Here is a 25,666-nt window from a genome sequence, read left to right on the forward strand (position 1 = left end):
CTTTTCTGTGCTGAGAGAAGCATGGAGCAATTGGACTGCCTTTCTTTGCTCAGCACTAGAGAAAGATTGTGTTTCTCTAGTGCTGAGCATTTGGCAAGGCCTGGGAGAGAAACTTGTGGGCCGGAGATTCCTTATCCCTGTTATAAATGAATGAATTACATATTACAATGGAGGGAAATAGACTTGCACCAATATGACCAAAACTAAAGGTCATTGTTAGAAGAAAGGCGCTTAGATCTGTATTTCTACACGGAAACCCATGTAATGAGTTCACGATTTTTATTTTCAGCTCTTCTCCTTAAGCAAAAACTGGCCAAACCTGAACTGCATTTCATCTGCTCTCAAACACTGGACTTTTAGAGCCTGATAAAAATGCTGCCACATAAAATCAAGCGGGCTCTGAAGACTGGGAGATTGTATTTATTATCCTCCTATCACCAGCCTCTGAGTACTTGGCAAGAGAAAGGTGCCATTTGGTAATCTGTGCCTTGTCTTCTATTTGTCTTAGACGACGGTTTTAAGTCCTCTATATACTGAAGTTATTACAAATGATCCTCATTAATCAGCATGTTTAACTTCCTGATATTTGTCGTGGGTTGGAATCACAAAAGACAGGGGGAAAGGTTATTATTACTCTTTCTGTTCTACAGTATTTTTTCCAAATATACACATTTTTGTACGCATTTTCCAATATACATGTTTCTCCAAGCAATTTCCCCATCTATAATGCATTTTTGTGTACACTTTCCATGAAGATTTGTATTTTTGTGTGGGCTTTTTCCCATCATACACGGCACTCATGTGCACATTCTATGATTTGTGAACTGCATCCACAAAATTCGGAAAAGGGTTATCACCATATAACTCTGTTCAGGTTTGCGAACTCAGAATGGTGAATTTGGTAAGTTCACATTAAAATGGAAATCAAACACATTTCTAACCCATCCATACCTAGTACATAGATTAAAGCCTCACATTTCAAGGCCTGAGTGATCCTGACAGGTCTCGTTCATGTCAAGGTGGTCTTGTAAAGCAGAATTTCCCATTTGGATTGTGTTACCATCTGTGCCTTTAGATCAGGGTTGAACAACCTCTTTTAATCTGGGGCTGGATTCCCCATCCCCAGACCAGGCCAATGGGCTGGATGAAGCTAAGCCTCTCCCAGTCCCATGATGTCATCTAGCCCTGCCCAGTTTTCATTTCTCTCTGCATGGAGAAAGAGACTCATGCAGCATTTGCAGGAGTGGGCTTTTGCAAGTGCCCGCTGAGTCAGGCGCAACTTTTCCATGCCACTCACACCCCAATCGGGACATGGATGACACTCACATCTAGGAATGTACCGACTGCGTGAAATCTGTTCCGTCTGTGTTTCACGGATTGTCAGGTGCCTTTCATTCCGTCGTCCACACATCTGTGGAATCGGATTTCAGTTGTTGTTTTGTAATTTTGCAAATTTGCATTTGCACAAATGCACATTTGCACAAATTTGCACAGACAAAAATGCACACATTCCCTCCACATTTGCATTTTCATGCTTTAGTCTATGGAGGAAATGCACATTTTTGGCCAGGTTGTTTTTATTATTACTGTTTTGCATATTTTTCTATGACAAAATTCAGGAACGGTAGAAAAATGGTCTGCAAGTCCACAGAATCTGCCTGATAGCGGGAAAGTTGGTCCACTGTGGAATCCATCGGTCGGATTCATAAAAATCTAGGGTTGGCAGAGAATTTCTCCCCGAAACTTCGGGGGGCCGAGCGCCAACGTGTTCGGCCCCCCGAACAAGTTTCGGGGAGAAATTCTCCGCACCCCCCCGCACCCCGCACCCCACCGGGATGGGACTTACCTTTGCCGAATGTCCCTCCCGGCGGCGGGTCCTGGCAGCGGTTCGTCGGGTCTTCGTCAGGCGTGGGGGCGGCAGCCGATCTTTCGACCGGCTGCCGCTGCCGCCATTCCAATAAAACTAAAAAAAAAAAAACGCCCCTTGATAGCCTACGTGACAATTAACGTAGCCTATCACGGCTAGATTTGCAAAGTCAGCCGTGATAGGCTACGTAAATCGTCACGTAGCCTATCACGGGTGACTTTTTAAAAAAAACAACGCGTACGGCTAATGGCAGCCCCCATAGGGAGCCGCCATTCACGTTCCTTATTTGGTCGCTGTAGTCTACGTAAAGATTACGTAGACTACGGCGAAAATAAGGGCAACGCTATTTGCGTTGCCCTTATTTTTGCCGTAGTCTACGTAAATCTTTACGTAGACTACAGCGACCAAATAAGGAACGCAAATGGCGGCTCCCTATGGGGGCCACCATTTGCGTACGCACTTTTTTTTTTTTAAGTCACCCGTGATAGGCTACGTGACGATTAACGTAGCCTATCATGGCTGACTTTGCAGATCTAGCCATGATAGGCTACGTTAATCGTCACATAGCCTATCATGGGGGCGTTTTGTTTTTTTTAAAAACTTTTAATATTGCGGCCGGGCGAGGTGAGGCGCCTCCTCCCCGGCCTGAATTTCGGCCGGGCGAGGCAGGAAGCCTCCCCCTCGGTCTGAATTTCGGCCAGGCGAGGCGGGAAGCCGCCCCCCCCCAGCCTGAACTTCGGGGGGAGAGCAGCGAAGTGCCTCCCCCCCACCGCGAAAAGCTGCGAGACCAGGTAAGTGACTTTCGTGCACCCCTATAAAAATCTGAATTCATTTGGTTCCATTGCAGATTCCGCCAACATCCCTACTCACATCCCAGTTGGGGTGTGAGCAGCACAGAAAAGCTCCTGCAAGCACCAGCCAAATCACCCCCCTCCTTCGCACTGCACTCATGTCCCAACTGGGACACAAGAGGTGCAGGCAGGGACTTGGATGGTGCTTATGGGAGCCAGGTGCTGAAAACACTGCCCAAATCAGGCATCTCCTTCCTGCACCACTCATGTTCCAGTTGGGGTGCGAGCTACAGGGCAAGGTACTCAACAGGTGCTTGCAGGACTGGCTCCTGCAAATGCCTGCAGAGTTGGATGCAGCACCTACCCCAAGAGAATCCCCATGTTCTTTCTGATCAGAGATAACAAAGGAATCCGCTTCATGCCGCTGGCCATCTCACTAGGCCTTTTCTCTAGTGGTGCCCTGGTGGAGGAACTCCCTCCCCAGAAATATTACATTGGCACCTGCTCTGCTGTTTTTGATTTGTCTGAGCATTTTGTGACCATTAATGATGAAGATGTGATTGCTGCTGCTTTCAACTGGATGATGGGTTCCCCCCACCGAAAAAAATGTTTTTGACCAAACTCTGTTGTCATTGGTTCTGTTTTGATTGTAACCCACCTCAGAAAGTTGACAGCCAAAAGCCAATAATATAGAAATATTTTATAGATGAATGGCTGTAGAGAATTGCATTAAGAGAGGAGACTGAGGGGAGAAGGAGCAAGAAGGATCTTGGAATTGTTGTAGATCACCAGCTAAATATAAGCCAACAATGTGATATGGCTGCAAAAAGGGAAAATGCTATTTGGGGCTGCATTAATAGAAGTAGAGCTTCCAAACCCCATGAAGTACTAGCTCCCCTCTACTCAGCACTGGTTTGGCCTCCCCTTGAGTACCGCATCCAGTACCAGGCACCACACTTGAAGAAAGATGCAGACAAACTGGAAAAGATTCAGAGGAGGGCAGCAAAGATGATCAGGGGACTGGAAACAAAGTCCTCCGAGGAGAGAGTGAAAGAACTGGGCATGTTTAGCCTTGAGAAGAGAAGATTGAGGGGAGATAGGATAGCGCTGTTCAAGCACTTGAAAGGTTGTCACAGGGAGGAAGGCCAGGATCTCTTCTCGATCATCCCAGAGCGCAGGACACGGAATCATGGGCTCAAGTGATGGGAAGCCAGATTCCAGCTGAACATCAGGAAAAATGTCCTGACTGTTAGAGCAATACGACAATGGAACCAACTACCTAGGGAGGTGGTGGGCTCTCCCACACTAGAGGCGTTCAAGACAAGGCTGGACAGCCATCTGTCAGGGATGCTTTGACTTGGATTCCTGCATTGATCAGGGGGTGGGACTCGATGGCATTACAGGTCCCCTCCAACCCTACTCTTCTATGCTTCTATGATTCTATGATTCTATGACTTTTTCTTGCCAGTCTGAGAAATGTTCTCCAAATATGCTCTAGCATCTTTTTGTGGCGGCTGCCATTTCCCCTCCACAGTGCCCACACATGCTCATATTTGAATTAATATTACATTCTAATACTGCTGATCAATCAAGACTGTTTCTGTGGTGTTTTATGCTGTCTGTGGGGTGAGGATGTCTCCTCATCACCTCCCAATTCTACCCATTTGATAATTTTATTTATGTATTTATTTCAGTTCTATACCACCCAATAGCCGAAGCTCTCTGAATAATTATGAATCAAAGAGTAGAGGGGTCTCATAGGCCATCTAGTCAAGCCCCCTTCTCCATGCAGGAAACAGAGCTAGAGCATACACAAGAGATGGCTGTCCAGCCTTTGTTTGAAGACCTCCAGCGAGAGAGAGCCCTCCCACACCTCTAAGTCATTGGTTCCATTGTCCAATTGCTATTACCATCAAGACGTTTCTCCTCATGTTCAACCCAATTCTACCCTCCTGTAACTTAAACCCATTAAATCTAGTCCTGCCCTCTGGGACAGAAGACAAGAAGCCCTTGCTTTTCTGTGTGACAGATTGTCAGGGTTCCCCTTATGACCTGGACCCCCTGAGCAACTCCTTAAGGATCACTTGCCTCCTTAAGAGTCCCACCTGCCTTCTTTTAAATGTTCCCTTCCCAATAATGTGTGGTTTAGGCTGTAGGCGTTAGGTGACTGACACACCACACACCTGGGGTTTAACACAACAGTTTACTGGTAAATTAAAGCTAGCAAATCACAACCAAAGGTATTTACACAATAGAGCTGAGTGGTACAAAAGGCATTAACAGAAAATACACATTGCAAGACACAAGTTCCTTTACACTAGCTGCACTTAGACTTCTCCAGGCTGCTTCTTCCTGCTCACTCTTCAGACTCTGCCCTTACTTCAGGCTCTGGCTGTCCCTCTTTAGTTCTTGCTCTGGCTGCTGCTCTTGCTCTGGCTGCAGGCTGATCTTTCTTTTACTGGCTCTCTCCCTCTCTTTATATACCCCCCTCCCTCAAAACTGAAAGCACTGTTTCAAACCTGCTCCCTCTTCAGGCTCTGGTCTTCCCAACTCTGCTCTTACTTCTCTAGTCTGTCTGACTCTCTTTTTTTATACTCTCCTCCCTCCAAACCAAAAGTACTGCTTCAAACCTGCAGAAATGACATGTAACTGGGGAAATAAAACTGAAATTTAACTAAGAAAATGGAATGTCTCTTCTCAGGGACACCCCCTCCCAACAACAACAACAACAAAAGCAGGCCTTTAAGCCTGACCTTTTTTGTCTTTGCCTCTGTAGGCCTCAAAACTTCACACAGTTCTTCAGGGATTTGAAAAGTGCTCTCATATTCTCTCTCTCTCTCTCTCTCTCTCTCTCTCTCTCTCTCCCCCCCTCCCCGTCTTCTCTCCTCCCAGCTAAACATACCCAGTTCCCTTACCCTTTTCTCATAGGACATGTTTTCCATACCACTGACTATCTTTGTTGACCTTCTCTGGACAGGTTCCAATTTGTCTGTAATACCCTTCTTAAACTTTGGCACCAAGAACTGGACCCAGTACTCCACATGAGGTCCAACTCGCTCAAAAGCCTTCAAGCCCCATGATGGCATTATCAGTAGCATGCTAGGGCAGAAAGTCATCTGCAGAAGTCATCTGGAGGATTAGCCTTATATATGAACTTTGCTCCACCTGGGAGTTTTCACAGCAGGCCTCTTAGGTGTGGCCACTTTCTGCAGTATCTGCATTGTGCCGTAGCCCATAGAGACAAAACTATTAATCATGGTTGTGTTTGAGGACCGTCTGGAGGATCAGGTGAAGAGTGCAACTCTGCATATTGAGGAGAAAATAGACAGACAGTGAGGAGATTAACATTTGCACAGAAAGCATCAAGCTGGGGTTAAATATTAAGCCAACTTCCCCCTCTCCTATCCAAATTCAAATAACATGAAGAACACCTTGATCAAATGGCTCATCATCAGTCCATCAAAGTCCTTCAGCAGGTCTTTGCAAGCTCAAAGCATATTCCTAGACTTAGACCAGGTACAAATCTCTGCTCAGCCATGATGCTCACAGAGTCATCTACGAGCCTAACCTACCTCATAGGGTTGTTGTGAGAATAAAAATATGAGGGATGCAGAGGGAAGAGGCAGTACACATCACCTGAGCTCCTTGGAGGCTAGAAAATGTAATGTATTTAACAATAAGACATTATGAAATGTATGAAGTAAAAAATTAATACATTTAACAACGCAAGGTTTACTATTTTGAAATAATAGATCACATGGCCTAAGGGCGCATCCTCTAAGGTACGTCCTGTAATCCTTAGTTCCTATCAGGGATAAGATGTAGGCAGCATTCAGAGGGGAACCAGAGCCAGGGGTTATGACAAGGAGTCAGAGTTGACGGACTAAACTAGGAGTTAGAGCTGAACAGAGCTGACCCCTCTATTAGGAGGAGTGAGGTGGTTGCATCAAGGAGTATATTTGTGGTATCATGAAAGAGCAGTAGCCTGTTCATTATTTAATTTATTATTCCCAGGGACTTGTGGGATTTTCTCCCCCAGGTGCCAAAATAAATTGGCCAACATTGGGTACTATGCATCTTGATTGAGAGGGCAGGGGGGGCGGATTTGCCATTCTGCCTCAGGCAGCAGAATTTCTTGAGCCAGCCCTGGAGCTGAGGGATAAATCAGAACTGGGAAGTCTGTTTTTTGCAAAGGAAAAGTTCCAAGCCCCAGCCCAGACAGGAAGCCCTTCTTCTCTAGGAGGGCCCACTGTCTCTCATGCCAAGCCACTGTGGAGAAAAGAATAAACCCAGGCGAGATAGTTGCTTGCCCATCCAACCTGCCATTAACTCCAAAGAGAGGCTCACTCGGAACAGAAACAACATTTTGCAGCTTAATGCACATTCTATGAGAAGGCTGAATTCTTCTGAAAATGTAACTAGAGAAATTTCACACTGTCCCTAAATGTGCATATATCCTGATTGGGTTGACAAGCCAAGTGTGGTCTGCTGGTCTGGCCCAGTAGGGCAGTCTTTTCCCTTTAAACCCCAGCTTAGTTCTGCTCCATCGACCCAGTCCCATCTGCTTTCAGCGGGGCATGCGAAACTATTTAGCGTGCGGTGCGGAGTGCTGATTTCTCCCGACAAACTTTGCTTTGTTCCTCCAGTGCTCACCTTTCGCTCCTGTTTGCTTTTCATGGCATTCCAAAACCACAATTTTGGGTGTCTATTAAAGGCAACGTAAAACATTGGAGGAGTTAGGAATCTTTCGTATTTAAAATCTGACACTTTGTTGTCACAGCTGAGCTCAGGAAAATCCCTGCCAACATATTTGAACTTAGGAAATTGGGCGGCCTTAACCAGACCGGGTCATACAAACACACAAATGGAGCCAGACCCACTCAGCTGGCGCATTTATTGGGCAGAACGTGTTGGGCTTCTGTTGTGTGGAGTTCCACACTGGAAAGGGGGAGAGAGAGAGAGAGAGAGAGAAATAGCTGGAGTAGACTATGAGTTCCAAATTAGCTACTACGACTCCAGAAAGACATCTTGGAACCATTGCAGAGACTTCCCAGAAAACAGCTGTGCAAACGTGTCAAAAAGGAAACAATATTGAGGGTTATTAGGAGAGGGATAGAAAAGAATACAGAGAGTATATTTAGGTCTGAAAGTACAATGATAATAAGGACAGCAATTATTACTGATATTAAGAAATCAGCCTAATAGCAGGGATCTATTGGATAGGAGTGCAAGGAGATTTCTGTTGGTGGAGGCTGGACCACCCATGATTAGGCGTGGGGCGTGGGTTTCCTCCAAGACAACTTCACCCTCAATTGCAGAACTTTATTGTCTCCATGTCAGGGCTGGACCATGAGCAGCAGTCTGAGGTGAGCCAGAAATTGGGAACCTGGAGTGTGGGACTAGTCAGGAATCAAGACTGAAGAACAAGCCAAGCTGAGGAGCAAACCAGGAGGCAGGATCCAGAAGCGAGTCAGAACTGAAGAATAACCAAAGATACAGGAACGAAAGCTGTGCGCAGATGACCTCTTGAAATTGTCCACCCTGTTTGTGGGCAGAGAAATTGGGGAGACAGTTTCACCAAATTTCTCAAATGGGAGGAGAAATTCTCTGACAGTTTCTCACAGGGAGGGTTCACCATTAGCAAGGATTGTAGCACAGCTTCTTTCTCTCTTTTTTTCTAAGGGTTTTGGTGGTTTTTTGCTCTTCCTCTGCAAGTGGCAACAGCAGCAACTGTGTTGGCAGCCTGGCCTCCAATTTGCATTCTCCTCAATACCCCAAACCTAGCATTGTTCCAGGGCATTGGGTGGGGGGCAAGAGGGAAGGCAAAATCCACCAAAAAATGAGGGAGAAAATTTAGGAAAATTCTGCAAAGTGGCCTTTTATCTCTAGTGGTGTAAGAAAAGGGAAAAACCCAGACATTTCTGAGAAAAATGTCTTCTGAGAAATTTTGGCTCAGCAATAGTTGTCATTCTTTAGGGTTCAGCAGCTTCCCTGGAATTTTCCAAATGAATAACATTTCTGAGGGGTGATTGTGGATACATCTTGTCTCTAACCTAGATGCAGAGAGATGATTGTACAATGAAAGACAGGACACTCATGCACACTCCTCAGCCACCTCAGAAGTAAGATAAGCACAAGAGCCCTGAACCCAACCCATGAGTATTTCTCCATATTCTTCGCCTTTGAATTTCTTTTCGAAAGCCATTTCTTTTCTATCAAATCGAATGAGAATGGTCGAAAAAGATGGGGGAGAAATTTTTGGCACAGCACTAGCAGGAGCGCATGAGGGCTCAGGAAGACCTTGTTGGTCAAGCAAGGCTCAAATGAAACAGGAAGCCCTTTTATGCTCCTTCATACACAGGAGCACCCAATGGAAAGCTTGGGTGGACTGGGTCAAACCAATGGAAGTATTTCATTGAGGACACAGTGGCTCACCGCTCCCAGATCCCACAGTGCCTAAATGCCGCTCCCTACCAGAAGTGAACGGCAGGCATTTGCTTCTAAGGAATAAATTAAAGAGATGCCTTCCAGGATCCCAACAGAGTGAGGCTAAACCTCAAAACAAGCAAGCAGCAGTGCCAATAGGGACCAGAAGGAAAAAAAAACAGAGAAAAAACAGCTGTAAGGCTGGAAACCAAAGTCAAAACATGAACAGCTGCACCAATTGAACTCCCAATGCGTTTCGACACTTGGTCTTTATCAAGGGGAAAACTCTTGGAGATTCTTTTGGAGGATTTCCTCTCCCTTGCTTCTTCCAAAGAAGACTCCTTTGGAAGAAGCAAGGAGGAGGGAATCCTCCAAAAGAATCTCAAAGATTTTTCCTTGATAAAGATGAAGTGTCGAAACGTGTTGGGAGTTCAATTGGTGCAGCTGTTTCTTTTCTGACTGAGGCTAAACCTCACCATAATTTCTTGGCAGGGAGCAGGTTTTGCCTTAAAGCGTTGCTGCCGGTGGCACATTTATTTTGTCCCTCTGTGACAACCAAATGCGGTAATCTCTGCATAGGTTCAGAATGCAGCAGTGCGATGACTAGTGTGTGCTCATCTTTGAGTGCATGTGATGCCTCTCTTTCAACAGCTACACTGGCTTCCAGCTCATTTCCAGGCAGAACTGAAAGTGCTAGTGATTTAACTTTAAAACCCTGAATGTTTGGGGCCCAGGTTAATTAAACTGGGCCCAAACTAGGGATACTGGAGAAATCTGAGACAGACTAAAATGAGCTTGGATTTCTGAGAATCTGACCTACGGAATCCACTGTGGACCAACCTCTTCAGGTCATGTGGAGTCCGTGGACCTTCAGATTGTTTTTTTTTTTTCCCCTTTCCCCAAACGTTCGCATATTTATTTGTAGGAAAATATGCAAGTTTCTGCTGAGACTGGTCAATATACACAAGGAAAAGTTGACTGGAATGCCGGACAATGTGCTGAATTTTGTTTCTATTTACAATATCTCACTCATCAACAGAGCTGCTAAGTGACTTTCTCTCTCTCTTTCTTGCTTCCAGCAAATGCTTACGGATCCTGAGACAGCTTTGCAAGATGGCTGCATAAAAAAGGTAGGACAATGGCTGGTTCTTGTTCAAGTTACGTGACTTCTGTATTTGGCTATGCTAGAACCTAGGCCATTTTCCCTTGTTTGTTGTGAGAAAATGGGAGCAAAAGTTGTCTGCGAAAATCTTCATCTAAAGTTGTTGTCCTTCCTATTTGCGTATCTGAACAGTACTGTCTTTTTCGGTGCATCAGGGCTGTGCTTGTGTGTGGCGTATGTGTGATTTGCAGGCTCAGTATACAGATGAAAGAAAGATGTTCATGTGATGTGGCCTTCAGTTCATCTTGGCCAAGTTGAATTGACCGTTCTAATTCAAAAATGCGGAAATTCCGTTTTCCTCTGTTGCATTGGAAAGAGAGTTGTTTGGTACACCTTGGTCCTCTGTGGAGGTAATCTGAATTTGAATCCAGGACTTTGTGGCACTTTACATTCTAACAGTGGGTTAAGGAGAAGGGCTTCTAGAGGTACCTTTATCTTCAAGGCTGTCATTCTTGAAGTAAATCTGATTCATGGGATTTACTTCTGAGCAGACATGTGCAGGATAATGCTGTGAGTGAGTCTTAGGGCATCTCTCCACCAGCCTAAAATCCTGCATTTAAAATGGGGCTTTCTGCTTCTGTTTTAAATGCAGGATCACAATGACTCCCTTTTTCACCTGCTTCCTTTCCCTCCTCCCCCTTCTCCCTCCTTCTCCCTGTATCTGAGTCTCCCATTATCTTTCCTTTATCTCACTCCTCTTCTTTCCGCTTTTCCTCCTTTCACAGAGGGAACTTGAGGGGAACATAATGGGGTGATTTGATAGCTCATTATCTGCGATCTATTTTAAAATGGAACAAAAGGCATTTAGTGTAGGAGATGCCCTGGAAGTTCACGGCATCATGTAAAGACCCCACAAACTTCCATGAAGGAGTGATCCCAATTGCAGGATAAAAGCTCCGTGTGGAGAAAGCCTTACTTTAAATGATAGGGAAGCTTCCTAGATTCTCCTTGTCTGAATTTCCGCCAAAGAGAATTTCAGTATCCACCCTCCCCTCCCGAAGTGGAATGAGTGCATTATAAATTCTCCATTGTTAACATTCGATTCATTAAAGAATTTTATATGGAGCATTGTGCATGAAGAATTTGAGATAGGTTTCAGTTCCTTTAGTTCATTTGTGTCTCCCTGCCCTGCCTTCTGCATTACCACTGTAGATTGCTCTCCACCACCCCCGCTGCCCCACACTGTTTTATCACTCTTGATGAGATCATACCTACAGTTGTACCAAAGATTCTTTTTTCCCCTAATGTTTATTATAAATTCAAAACAATTCAAAATTACAGAAAGACAAAATAATAAACATGTTATAAACAAAATAGAAAAGAAAAGCTGGTTGTTACATTTAAAGCCCCATATGGTTTGGGACCTGGTGAGCTGAAGGACAGCTGCATCCTATATGAATCTGCCCAGGCATTAAGGTCACCCAGAGGTACTGCTCACATATCAACCATTAAGTTCTATTAGGATGCTAGACATACGAGGCATGGCCTTTTCAGTGGTGGTCCGTCTCTTTGGAACTCCCTCCCATGAGGTAAGCGGTCCCTCATTGGCTGTTTACAAAGAAGCCTTAAAGAACCAGCTGTCCCAGTCCATTTTTTGTTGAATGGGGATATTGATCGGTATTTTTAACCGTTGTTGCTTTTTGTATAATTTTTAAGATGCCTTTTTCAGATGCATGCTACAGTGGAAGAGTACTTGTTATATTTTTAATTGTTGTATGATTTCATTTGTGAGTCACTTTGGGAGAGCCTTTGGCCCTAAGAGGGGGGATAAATAAATATCTATGTTAATTCTTAAAACATTCTTAAAAATAAAATAAAAGAGACCCAGTTCAGATTGAATTTAAACACATGTGCTTTAACTTTATTCTATTTGAAGTTATTATTCCAATAAGGGATGAAGCAATTCCAATCAGGAACAAAATGGTCAACAGCATATACATTCTAAGCTTTGCTATGAACAATAGCTGTTAGCTTATCCATCATCACGGTGCTAAAGATTTTCTGTAGCCAGTCATATCAGAACGGAGTTCTGATGGAGATTTTTTTTTTTTTAATTTAAACAACATATTATAAACTCATCACATAAAAATATAAATGCAATGCAAACTCACAGAAAATAATCAAATTTCAGCTTTGGAATTTAGAGATATTCTATGGTACCAACAAATTCAATAAACTAAATCCCTCCAGAAGGATTTAGGGTTATCCTGGGGCATGTATTCAGGAACACCTCTATTCACAAATGTAATGAAGGGAGACCAAATTTCAATAAAACAGTCCCTTTTGCTAAGTCCTCGAAGAAGTTTGCTGTGATGCGTCAGATACTTTGCCAGAGCTATTTGCCAAACCTTCATTATCCAACCTTGTAAAGTAAAACCAGCAGTCGACTTCCAATGCTGATTAATTTCTAAATGGGCCACTGCTAAAAAGAAGTTTAACAAGCCCTTATAGATTATTTTTCCACCAACATTGTCATAAATGGATAATAAAGCAAGTAGGGGGTCAGGAGGACTAACAGGTTGAGATATAATGTCTGAGATTATTCCAGAAACCTGGGATCAGAACACATAGACCTTGGAGCATTCCCACCACATGTCTATTTTCAAGAATTTGAAAATTTTTGATCAAGAATTTTTGATCAAGATTTTTTTTCATGTGGTGTTTACCAAGGGGCAAGAGCATGTCTGCGCATCAGTAAAACACCATACAAAAAGCATCTTGATTATATTGTTGTTGTTATTGTATTGTATTTGTGGCATGTATATATCACTGAATATAATAACAATCTCTCTGTGGTTCACAACATTAAAATACAATTTTAAAAACACAGCATTAAAGCACAGCGTTAAAAACTCCTCCACCTACAGTAAAAAATCAAGGAGCAGTAAAATGGAGCAGCAGCATTAATTTACTTACAGCCCAGGGAAAGCCTGGGTGAACAAGTGTGTTTTCAGGAGGCTTTTGAAAGATGTCACGTTTTCTGCCTCCCGAACTACACAAGGGAGGTTTTTCCAGAGGGTGGGTGCCACTACAGATAAGTCTGTGTCTTTCATGGTGACATTCTGTTCATTTTGGAATGACTAGCAAAGCCTCCTCTGAAGATCGTAAGTGTAACCTGGTATGTATAAAAGGAGTAGGTCTCCTGGTCCCAAGTTGTTTAGGGCTTAGTATGACAGTAACATAACCTTGTATATAGCTCGGTAGTTAATAGGCAGACAGTGCAGTTCTTTTAACACAGGTCTTATATGGGTGTCGCTAGGCATCCCAGTGAGCACTCAAGGTGCTGCTTCTTGATGCAATCATACATATGAGAGCATCAATGGCTTCTTTCCAGTGAATGACCCTGGGAGCTGGGGAGGGAAATGCAATTTTTTATTTATTTATTTCAAACATTTCTATCCTGCCCTATATCATTAAGATCTCAAGGTAGCATACAGATACAGTCAATTTAAACAGTATAAAATGATAAATAATGTAAACACCTAACATATTAAACAAAGAAGCTAATACCAGTTAAAATCCAAAACAATAAAACAGTTAAAATGATGTGCTAGGGAATGCATTTAGCCCTCAAAGGCTTTGGTAAAAAGCCATGTTTTTACTTGGTGCCGAAACGAGGCCAATGTCTGCGTCAATCGGGCCTCCAAGGGGAGGGCATTCCACAACTGGGGTGCCATAGCAGAGAAGGCTCTCTCCCACATCCCACCATAGTGTATGTCTTGTACTCATGGTACATAGAGGAGGTCCTCTCCAACAGATCTCAGTTCTTGGGCAGACATATATAGGGAGAGGCGCTCCCGCAAATATCAAGGTCCCAAGCTGCTTAGGGCTTTAAATGTCATCACCAAAACCTTGAATTCCTACCGGAAGCATATTGTAGCCAGTACCAATTCCTTTAAGACTGGTGTTATATGGTTTTTATGTGGTGTTCTGGTCAGCAGTCTAGCTGCTGCATTTTGCACGAGCTGCAACTTCCGAGTCGTCTTCAAGGGCAGCCCCATGTAAAGTGCATTGCAGTAGTCTAATCGGGAAGCTACCAGCGCATGCATTACTGTGGCTAGGTCATCCCTGTCCAGGAAAGGCTGTAGCTGGTGGATCAGCCGAAATGGGCCCCAAGCACTCCGGGCCACGGAGTCCACCTGGGGCTCCAGTGAAAAGGATGGATCTAGGAGTACTCCTCAAGCTATGCACCGGCTCCTTCAGGGGGAGTTCAATCCCGTCTAGGACAGGTTGTCTGAAGGAACTGAAAGCTGTAGCAAACTGCACATGCTCCAAACCACAATTCAGGAGTAGAAGGCAAGGCAGTGCAAATCCCTGGAATAGTAAAAGAATGGAACAGGGGAAAGCTTCTCATCCTCAGTAAACTATAACATTATGGATATTTTATGTTAGGCATGCATGTTAATGGCACAAATCTCCTTTGCTTAAAAGAACAGTAAGATGTTTTGTCAGGGACCTCAGAAGAGGAAGCTGGAGCACCCTCCCCCCCCCCCCAGATTGAGACAGAGTTGGGGTTGAGAGTGAAAAACATTGAGCCCTCAACAGTGAGCTTGTAGTTCTTCTGCCATATTGTCATATTCATGGACAGTGTCTTTTCACAGTTGGGAACCCTTTTGAATCTAATTTTGAATGCAATATTGGACCAGCTCGAGATCCCACCTTAAAAACACTTCCAGGGTCCCCAGCTTTTGTCCGGATTTGTTAGCTCTGCCGATATTGTTACTATTATGTTGTAACGGCAAGAAATATGCCTTTGCAGTTTCATCTGGAATATATCCAACCATGGGGGTTTCTGGGAATCTTTGCTTCTCCCTACCACCATCCCATAACCCACTGAATCTGAATTGATGTTCCTGAATATATTGTCAGGCATGCAGGCGGGGATGGGGCTTAGGGCAGTGCCCTGCCTGGAGACCTGATATCCATAAATACATTCCTCTCCCCAGGGGAACACGGGCAGCCGTATGCTTAGCTTCTCTCTGGTGAGCCGGGAGGATGAACACCTGGATGTGGAGAACATACACTTTGGCCAATGTCTTGGTGTGTGCTTGAGGAGAGGTTTCAATGAGTGCACTATGGGTGACTTTGAAATCTGAGGGAGCTGGGACCAAGGGGTGGGCAAGTGTAGGTGGGAGCAAGGCTCTGTATGTTTTCGCAGGCAGGCCCAAAACTTTTTTGTTCCAGCAGGCCTTTGGGGATAGATAGTCTGGACCTGTGACAATATGATGGGTTGATACTATTATTTATATTGTTGTTGGCTTTTTATAATTCTAAAATTTTATACAATTTTAATATTATTGATGATTTAATTTTTAACTTGTGCATATTTCTATGTATATGTTTTAACAATGCAAGTTTTTAATGTTGTAAAGCCGCCTTGACTCCCAGTATTGGGGAAAAGGAGGGATATAATAACAATAACAATAATAATAAGGCTGAACCTGATGGGTCAGGGTGCCAGTCCTAGGTGAAGCCTGGCAGATTCTGATGAGTCAGGGATGCTCTGACTTGGATTCCTGCATTGAGCAGGGGGTTGGACTAGATGGCCTTGTAGGCCCCTTCCAACCCTACTCTTCTATGATTCTATGATTCATGCATGAAGCTTTGCAGACATTAGTGATTCATGTGCAGAGCTTGGGATATTCTGGTGATTCATGGGTGGAAACTTGCAAACTTTGGTGATACATGGGCAGGGACTGGCAGGTTGAGATGAGTCATGGGTTGAGCCTGACGGCTTTCCTCCCTTCAGTGCTGGTTACCTGACATAACAGCATTTTACTGCTCAGACTAGCCAAATATTGCCTAGTTTGGTAATAACAACAAGGTTCCGTAAAATCTCTCAGCAGTCCTGCAAACTGTTATCTCCCCCACCCCATTGATTTAACCAGAACCATTCCATGTAACCTGCCATGGGAACTCTTAAGTATGCTGTTTCTGAGTTTGCATAAGGTGGAGCGACTAGCTAAGGGTGAGCATAACCAACACCCATGTTTCATCACCTCGCCCATCCAGATGACTGCAGCATGTGTTCGCCTAATGCCACGATCGCTGTGCTTCATCTCGCTTGTTATGTCTCCGTTATTAAAACTCGCATTTCCGGGTGTATACTGCAATAGGTTTTCATTGAAAAGGGTTACAGTTTGAGATGGAAAACTAGAACAACTGCCTTTTTAATGGCTGTCTTGTAATGACACTTCCCAAGCTCCGAGAGTTAAACTGAAACATCCGGGTGGCTTCTGCCAAACGTTGTGAAATTCTAGATGTGGATGGTTCCAGGGCAGTTTCAGAACTAGAGGCACATAGACTATGTGTCTCTTTCAGAAGAGATACATAGTCTATTCTGCCCTCCCTGGGAAGTGGGAAGTGGTAAATAATCTTTTCATTTAGAAGCTAAACTTGGGGGCTAGGATTCCCACACGAAATGCCCTCTATAGACCATCCCATGACCTTGTAGTAGTGCTGAACTTTTTACCTCATTCATCTCCTTAACTCATCAGCCGTTTGTCTGGACCTCAGAGGAAACCCATTATCCTGAGCTATGTGGCAACAAGGTGACAATTCTGATTATCATAACTTGGTTTAGCACAGAAATGGAAGTGCTAGTTCTGTGTATTAGAGAACTGCACCCTCTATAAACATGTTGTAAGGAAGACCCATCCCATCCATACAAAGCTGAGGTAATTCAAAGTGAGCACATCCATGTTGTGGATCTCTTTGCTGTAGCAAAGATGTGGCAGATTGAAACATCTGCCTTGAATGCTTCAGAGCTGGGTTGCTTCTGTTTCTGTCTTAATTTCCCCCCTTCTCTCTCTCTCTCTCTCTCTCTCTAACATAAACTATGACAATTAGAATATTTGACACAGGCTCTAGCCTAAACACATTGTAAAGAAGCACTACCGGGAGTTTATGAGGTGATAAATTTACTGATGGGCAGTACGATTTTAAAGCCAGGGCAACAGAGGTCAAAGCAGTCGGGTAAAGAGTTCAAATCTAAGCTTAATGGCTTGTGAAGGAACTTGCTGCCAAACAGAAGGAACCGATGCTAGGCAGGGAAAGAGAATAAAGAATGAAAAATCATCCCATACCATTTTTTCCCGACGTCATGGCAGGGCTTTTCTCTGCCCTAACGGTATGAGCAAAAGTTACCATGCTTGATCTCTGCCAAGGATGCCACAAAGTAGTGCTTGAATTATGGGGAGGGGAAGTTGAGGGGGGTGTCGTAATGAAATCCACAAATGCCACCCCCAGCTCCCCCCAGTTTTAGCCAAATCATGCCGAGCCCTATCCCCACCCCCCATAGCCTTCTTAAAACAGTAACTTAAAGGGGCACAACTAAAGGTAAGAGAGACAGGCCCTCTCCTCCTGTAAATCAAGGATGAGTGGATTTGGACAGTCAGCCTCGGCAAACAAAGCAATGTGGCACTGGAGACCAGACTGCCGTCCTCAGCCAGACATAGACACAGATATGGTGGAGAGACGGAAGCAGGAAGACCAGCGGGAGGGGGGCTCGAATTGGTGTAGGGAACAAATCATGCCCTTATGGCCTTCTAAAACAGTAGCTAACGGGGCCCATCACAAAAGGTAGAAGTCAGATCGCCTGCCCTCGTTGAGCACTGGCACAAACATAAAGCTGTTTACAGCATGGAGCGGTGAGCCCTTCGTAGTAGTCCTTTCAGGTCAGAAAACAGCAGCTGTGGCAAAATGGTTGATAAATAATTGTGCATTAAGTTTAACTGAGATATGACCACTGTTTAACTCATGAGAGACCGGAAGGCCTGGTGTGCTCTGGTCCGTGGGGTCACGAAGAGTCGGACATGACCTAACAACTGAACAACAACAATAACAGGCCTCAGCCAGGCTCAAACGGCACTGAGCCCACTCTTAGCCATGTGACTAAAGTTTCCTTGTGATGAGAGAATATGGCCCGTGTGTTGACCTTGCTTACCATGAACTGGATATTATCTGGGTTGAACTTGATAATTTCCATTACTAACTTCAGCATGTGATCATGCGAGTCTGTCGTTGAGGCTGCTATGTTTATATAGTCAGCTATGACCTGGAAACCAGCATTGTCACCAAATAGCATGTTGTTCTTTTGTCAGAATATTTCATTTTAGGGCAAAGGGAAGATGATGGAGTTTGTACCTTCCTCAAGTTGTGTTGAAACTGAACGTTCTTCTTTGTGCTCTCTGTGACTCACACTTACGGGTTCTGTACCAGTTCAGAGCAACATTCAGAACATTCTGAATATATTTTTCCCTATATACCTGTATATATACCATATATTTCCCTATGTACTTTTCCCTATATAGGGAGACATTTTGCTCCCTCTCTCAAAATACTAGAACCCGGGGTCATCCCATGAAGCTGATTGGTGGGAGATTCAGGACAGAGAAAAGGAAAAACTTCTTCACACAGTGCGTAAACTATGGAGTTTGCTACCACCGGATGTAGTGATGGCCACCAATTGGGATGGCTTTAAAAGGGGATTGCTATGTGCTACCTCCAGCACCAGAGGCAGTGAGCCTATGTACACGTTGCTGGGGAACGTGGGCAGGAGGGTGCTGTTGCGCTCATGTCCTGCTTGTGGGTTCCTGGTCGACAGCTGGCTGGCCACTGTGTGAACAGAATCCTGGACTAGATGGGCCCTTGGTCTGATCCAGCAGGGCTCTTCTTTTGTTCTTACATTCTGATGTTCCCAGCCAGCTGGTACTGGAACTGAAAAGTGTGAGGCAAATTAAAAACTCCCTGTGGTACAGAGTGTGAGGAATGAGCTTATCTCCTCCTGGGACTGTGCTGAAGAGCTGCTGAAAGTGCTGTTCCCATCTCCCCCAGTCTTCTGGAGGTTTTCCCACTAGACAGAAGTTGCAGCAGGGATGGGGTGGCAATTATTCCCTTGTGAATAATTAGTGCAGTTACTGTGTGCATCTGCTTAACTTTGGTTTCAAGTTCCAGCACTCCCTGTAAGCTTAGTGCTTCTTTGTGTAGCACTGAATAATCTGGGTCTACTTCTAACATCATGTAATTTTTAGGTCAGAAAGCAACAGTTGGGGCCAATACAGTTGCTGAAAGACTATTTATGATCTAAGATATATCAACTGAGAAGGAGAGCAGGGCCATCAAAAGCCCTGGTGGGCAACCAGCTTCATGAGGCTTTGCATCTCCCCCAACTGTTATCCAGCAGCCATTCCATCAGGTTGCAGCAGAGGAAGAGGTAGGAATCACGACCACTCCATCGTTCTCGGCTGAGAGACCAGCAATTTTTGGTTCCTCCTGTCTTTGAGCTTTGTCCATTCCAGCTGGTTGTGATGAGAATCATAGAATCATAGAATAATAGGGTTGGAAGGGGCCTACAATACCATCAAGTCCAACCCCCAATAACTTGAAGACCAAGAAGACGGATAACTTCCCGGCACATTACAGCCACTGCAGCACTACAGCTGCATTATGGCTGGTCATTATGAGAACCTTATTAAGAATTGGTGCCTGAGCATTCTTGTTTTGTTTTCGTTTTCCCCTTCCTCCCTTCTTCCTTTTATTTCACGTTTTTAGATGGCAAGCTTGAGGGCAGGGACTGCCTTGCTTTTATTGGTATGTAAGCCACTCTGGGAATAAATGCTGTTGCTATTGTTATCATCATCATTATCCTCCACCATCATCACCACCACCACCTCATGCTAACAACAGATCCCAGTCATGCTCATGATGCACTGAGCAACCTCCCACCTTCTAGCCATGTGTCTACTTCCCTTGTGGTCCTGTGGAAGCTGGTCTTAACGCAATGGTAACATTTACTATACTCTATGGTATACTGAACAAGCTTCACATTTTTGTTTTAAGCCTGATTGTGACATGCGAGTGTGATTCAAATGTGTGCTGTCTCTCTACTATTGAATTTTGTTTTGTGAGCCACTCAGGAAACTTGTGTTTTGGAGTGGCTATCTAACAGAGTTTTAAAAAGAGGAATATTTTTCATGTTCCTCCTCAAAAATAATCATGTTCACATCCTCTTGTGAAGGTCTGAGGCCTACAGAGGCAAGGAAAGGGAAAAAGGCAGGCCTAGAGGCCTGGGAGGGGGGGTGTTGGGAGGGGATAACCCTGAGAAGAGTAGTTTCATTTCCCCAGTTAAGTTTCATTTTCCTGAGTTAAGTTTCATTTCTTCAGCTTTTAAACAGTACTTTTGGTTTGAGGGAAGGAGGGGATAAAAAGGGAGAGAGAGCCAGTGAGAAAGGGAGGAAGACCAGAGAGAGAAAGACCAGAGCATGAAGGGAGAACAGGAAGACGCAGTCTGGAGAAGTGCAGCTAGAGTAAAGGAACTTGCATTTTGCAACCTTTGTTTTTTCTTAATACCTTTTGTATCACTCAGCTCTATTCTGTGAATACCTTCAGTTGTAATTTCCTTGCTTTAATAAGTTGTGGTTAGTAAGCTGTTATAGTTAAAACCCAAGTGTCTGAAGTGCTAGTCACCACATATCTACAGCCTAAACCCCACATTAATGGGAAGAGGGAGTTTAGATGGAAGGTGGGACTCCTAAGGAGGCAAGAGATCCTTAAGGAGTTGCTCAGGGGGTCTAGGTCATGAGGGGAGCCCTGACGCCCCCCAAATGGGGAACTTGAATAAGCTAACACACACACACAGTCAGCACAACAATAATTTGCATTACTATAGCCAGCCACACATCCAGTTTCATGGATAAGTATCCTGAATATGTGATGCCAGCATGCTCACAGAAATAAAGAAACAGGTTGGACATGACCGTATTAAACCAGAATCATGATGCCTCTACTCAAATTTCTTGGTACAGGATTTGTCTCCTTAGTTAATATACTGATGTTGTAATGTAGTTTTCTGACACTAGCATCCGTCTTCTGACATGATGTTGTGCATTGTTGTTACATGACAGAGATGTGGGTGCAGGCAGGATATGCCATGGGCATGAAGCCGCATTACACCTCAGATGAAATTTTGCACATAAATTGTGCAGACCTTCTGAAATTCTCCACCCTATTTTGTGGCTAGGGAAATTGGAGGTAATGGGGCTCCAGCTCACTGGCAGAGCATCTGTTTTGAATGGAGAAGGACCCCGGTTCGATCCCCAGCATCTCCAGGTAGGGCTGGAAAAACTCCTGCCTGAAATCCTGGAGAGCCGCTGCTGCCAGTCAGTGTCGACAATCCTGGGCTAGGTGGACCAAGGGTCTCACTCAGTATAAGGCAGCTTCTGATGTTCCTAACTTAATATTCTCCGGGGGGAGGAGAAATTCTCCAACCATTTCTTGTGTGTAGGGGAGTGGCCATCAGCAGAGATAAAGGCTCCTCTTTTTTCCCTAAGGGTTTGTGAGGGGTTTGGGGCTACAACAATATTGGTAGCCTGACCACCATCTTGCATTCCCCCACATTGTGCCAGATCATGGATTGTTCTGGGACACTGGGGGGGGGGAGAATAGTGGTCACCACCAGAAAAGGGGGTGAAGAATATTCAGAGGAAATGTAGCAAAATGACCCTCTTTTTCCAGGGAATGGGCAAAAAATAAAATTCTTGGGAATTTCCTCCAAAAATATATTTGGGGGAATTTGGGATCAGTTCTAGATTGAACATGTAGAAGATCTTCAGAATTATGTTGTTTTTACAGATGTTGAAATTTTGTTCTCAAAATTTGAGTTGAAAGGATGGTTTTATTTTATTTATTTATTTATTATTAAATTTATTAATCACCCATCTGGCTGGTCACCCAGCACTCTGGGCGATGTACAGCATACAATAAAACAGTTAAAACAATAAAATTCTACAATAAAAACATTTTCTAAAATACCCTAACCCACCCCAAATGCCTGCCTGAACAACCACATTTTTAATGCACAATGGAAGCTCATTAAAGAGGGGGCATGGCGGAGTTCCCTAGGGAGGGAGTTCCACAGAGTGGGGGCCACCACAGAAAAGGCCCTCTCCTTCGTCCCCACCAGTCTAGCTGTCCTCGCTGATGGGACAGAGAGAAGGCCATCCAAGGCTGATCTTGTTAAGCGGCCTGTCTGGTGCTGCTGGAGGCGCTCCTTAAGATAGGCTGGGCCGGAACCATATAGGGTTTTAAAGGTCAAAACCAACATCTTGAATTTGGCCCGGAAAACAACTGGTAACCAGTGCAACTCCTTCAGCACTGGAGTGATGTGATCTCGCCGGCAGCTGCCTTTAATCAGGCGAGCCGCCGCATTCTGTACCAGCTGCAGCTTCCGAACCGTCTTCAAGGGTAACCCCACGTAGAGCGCATTACAGTAGTCTAAACGAGAGGAGACCAGGGCATGTACTACCGATGGGAGCAAATGGTAGGGAAGGAAGGGGCGCAGCCGCCGTATCAGATGGAGTTGATACAGCGCTGTCCGGCTCACAGCTGACACCTGAGCCTCCATGGACAGCTGGGAGTCCAAAATGACCCCCAGGCTGCGGACTTGGTCTGTCAAGGGTAGCCGTACCCCATTCAACACCAGGTCAACATCCCCCAGCCTCCTCTTGTCTCCCACCAAAAGTACCTCGGTCTTGTCAGGGTTCAGCTTCAGCTTATTCCTCCCCATCCACCCAATCACCGTCTCCAGACATTTGGACAGGGATTCTACGGCCAACCTTGGTGAAGATTTGAATGAGAGGTAGAGCTGCGTGTCATCCACATATTGATGACACCATGCCCCAAACCTCCTGATGATAGCCCCCAGCGGCTTCACATAGATATTAAATAGCATCAGGGAGAGGATGGAACCCTGTGGCACCCCACAAGTGAGTGGCCACAGGTCCGAAACCTCCTCTCCCAGTGGTACCCTCTGGTACGTGCCAGAGAGGAAAGACCGGAACCACCGCAATACGGTGTCTTCAATGCCCAACCCCTCCAGGCGGTCCAGGAGGATACCATGGTCAATGTTGGTATCAAAAGCCGCTGAGAGGTCGAGGAGAACAAGGAAGGAGCATTCACCCCTATCCAGAGCCCTCCTCATATCATCTACCAAGGTGACCAAGGCCGTTTCTGTCCTATGCCCAAGCCTGAAGCCCGACTGAAATGGGTCTAGATAATCAGTTTCTTCCAAGTGTGCCTTCAACTGCACCGCCACCACCCGCTCAATCACCTTGCCCAAATGGCAGATTTGAGACTGGGCGAAAGTTGTTCAGAACTTAAGGATCCAAGGAGGGCTTCTTTAAGAGTAGTCTTATCACTGCCTCCTTGAGGGCTGATGGCATCACTCCCTCCTCAAGGGAGGTGTTCACCACCGCCCTGATCCCCTCACCCACTCTCTCTGCAGCCCATAATGAGCCAAGATGAGCAAGGATCAAGTAAGCAGGTGGTCGGCCTTACAGATGAAAGCACCTTGTCCACTTCATCAGGAGGAAGAAGCTGGAACCGATCCCACAAAACCGGTTTGCCACAGGCCGCCTCTTGCTCACTAACTGTATCCACAGCGTGCAGAGTAACACACCTAATCTGATCAATTTTATCTGCAAAGTGCCTTGCCAAGGCCTCACAGGAGACCTTAGAATGCTCCAGTGGTTCCGGAGCCACAAGAATTACCAGTCTCCGGACCACTTGGAACAGCCTCCTGGGACAACTGTTTAGGATGTAAATATTAAGTTGTACTACTGAATGTTAAGGTAATGATGATAAAGTGTCAACTACCTTTACGTTGTTGTTGCTCTTGTTGGTAGTCAAATCCGACTTTTTGCAGCTGAGTCAAGTTGGGAGAAATAAAGGAATCATTCATTTATTGAAAGCAGTTATATACGGCTTTTCATGTATGCATCATAGGGATGGGGGGAAATCCTCCATGGACCCCAGTGAGGCCGGATTCAAAAGAATCAGGCCCGCCGGAGTCTGTGGAGGATTGGAAGACTTACCTCTCCCTCCTGGAGGAATCCTCGCTGGCTGGATCCTCCCTGCCGGCCAGCTCCAGAGTGCCAGCGATACGGCTGCCATTGCCATATCGCTGGCTGGGTGGATTGACTGCGGCCATAAAGGCCTTAGTTTAAGGTAAATGCAGCCGTAAATGGCTGCATTTACCTTAAACTAAGGCCTTTATGGCCGGAAATGGCGTCCTGTCCGTGCTTTTCATTAATGTGATAGGCTATGCAAATATTTAAAGAAAAGCACAGACACAAATGATGTCCAGGACGCCATTGGCGGCCGTAGAGGCCTTACTTTAAGGTAAATGCAGCCATTTACAGCTGCATTTACCTTAAACTGAGGCCTTTACGGCCGCCAATGGCGTCCCAGACACCATTTTCATCCACAGTCAGTAGTCCCCTTCAGCCAGCGATACAGCATGGCGGCCGTATCGCTGGCACTTCGGAGCCAGCCAGTGGCTCCACGGAATCACCGCAGAGTGTAGCCGGCCGAAGAAGATTCCGGGGGGATTCCGCCCCAGACTAGCAGGTAAGGGATTCGTACATCCCTAATGCATCATATGAAACCTCCCAAAGTGATTGAGAACTTTTTGAAATGACACAATATCAATAAAGATTAATACACCATAAGATCACAAGAAAAGAGCATTTTTAAAACACCAATAAACCCAACAGTTGAACTGAACAAAGCACATTTAAAAACTCTTCCTCTGGTTTCACAAGGGATTGGGGAAGAACTTTATTTGCTCCACATTTTTAATCAACCTAATTCACACTTTCCAGGCTAATACAAGGTGGGGAAAACAGTTATCTTTTGGATTGCACACTTCTCCAAATTTTGTGATGCAGATACAAAAATAAATGCAAATTTCTGTGCAGTTGTTTTTTGTTTTTTGTTTTAATTGCAGACTGATCCAGAAAGTAGACAGAACAAACTTATGACTGAATACAGGTGAAACGGACATGGACCAGAAATAGACTGTTTCTTCCATTCCTCTCTGGCTCTGAAAAGACTGTAGAGTCAGTACCAGGAAAGCTTTCCTAGAGAGCAAGTTCTAAAGGTGGGGTGCCATAACAGAATGGGTTCTCTATCCTGGGACGGACGCACACACACACACCACTTTTAGCTGATGTGATTGAGTAAATCACAATGGCAGAGAATGTCAGGGCAGTTTCTCACAAGTAGAAGACCCATGTGATCTCTGCCGGGCCATGGGTCTCATGGCAGGCTGGCCCCACGTTGCCACAGTGCTCATATGGGTGGTACCATTAAGCATAAACTTCACCAAGGTGCACTTCTCATATGGGAACCCTGGAAAGAGCAGAAAGCCGGAGGGAAATGTCCCTCCCGTGAACAGTGCAGATCAGCATGGCAAAATCAAGATCGGTTTCCTGTGTGCCTTTTTGCCCTTAGTTAATGTTCCTAAAAAGGCATAATCTCTGTTTCAATTCTAACAGCAGAAAGTGGGATAAAGGGACCAAATTCCCTACTTTGCTTGTGCACGATAAGCCGTTTCCATGGCAAGAGCCTTCCATGTTAGAG

The 25,666-nt window shown here is 45.0% G+C and overlaps 1 protein-coding gene across 1 annotated transcript in view; it reads left to right on the forward strand.

The window, feature by feature from the left end:
• PRDM16 (PR/SET domain 16) overlaps positions 1-25,666 on the forward strand; it is a 748,686-nt gene that overhangs the window by 398,142 nt on the left and 324,878 nt on the right. The window contains exon 3 of the mRNA XM_084822017.1: positions 10,164-10,214. Within this exon, the coding sequence (XP_084678143.1) occupies positions 10,164-10,214 (51 nt within the window). The remainder of the gene's footprint in view (positions 1-10,163; positions 10,215-25,666) is intronic.

This window comes from Heloderma suspectum, chromosome 15 (genome assembly GCF_057233095.1).
Source record: "Heloderma suspectum isolate Gila_16-S chromosome 15, 16-S_ref, whole genome shotgun sequence".
In the NCBI taxonomy this organism is placed as follows: Eukaryota; Metazoa; Chordata; class Lepidosauria; order Squamata; family Helodermatidae; genus Heloderma; species Heloderma suspectum.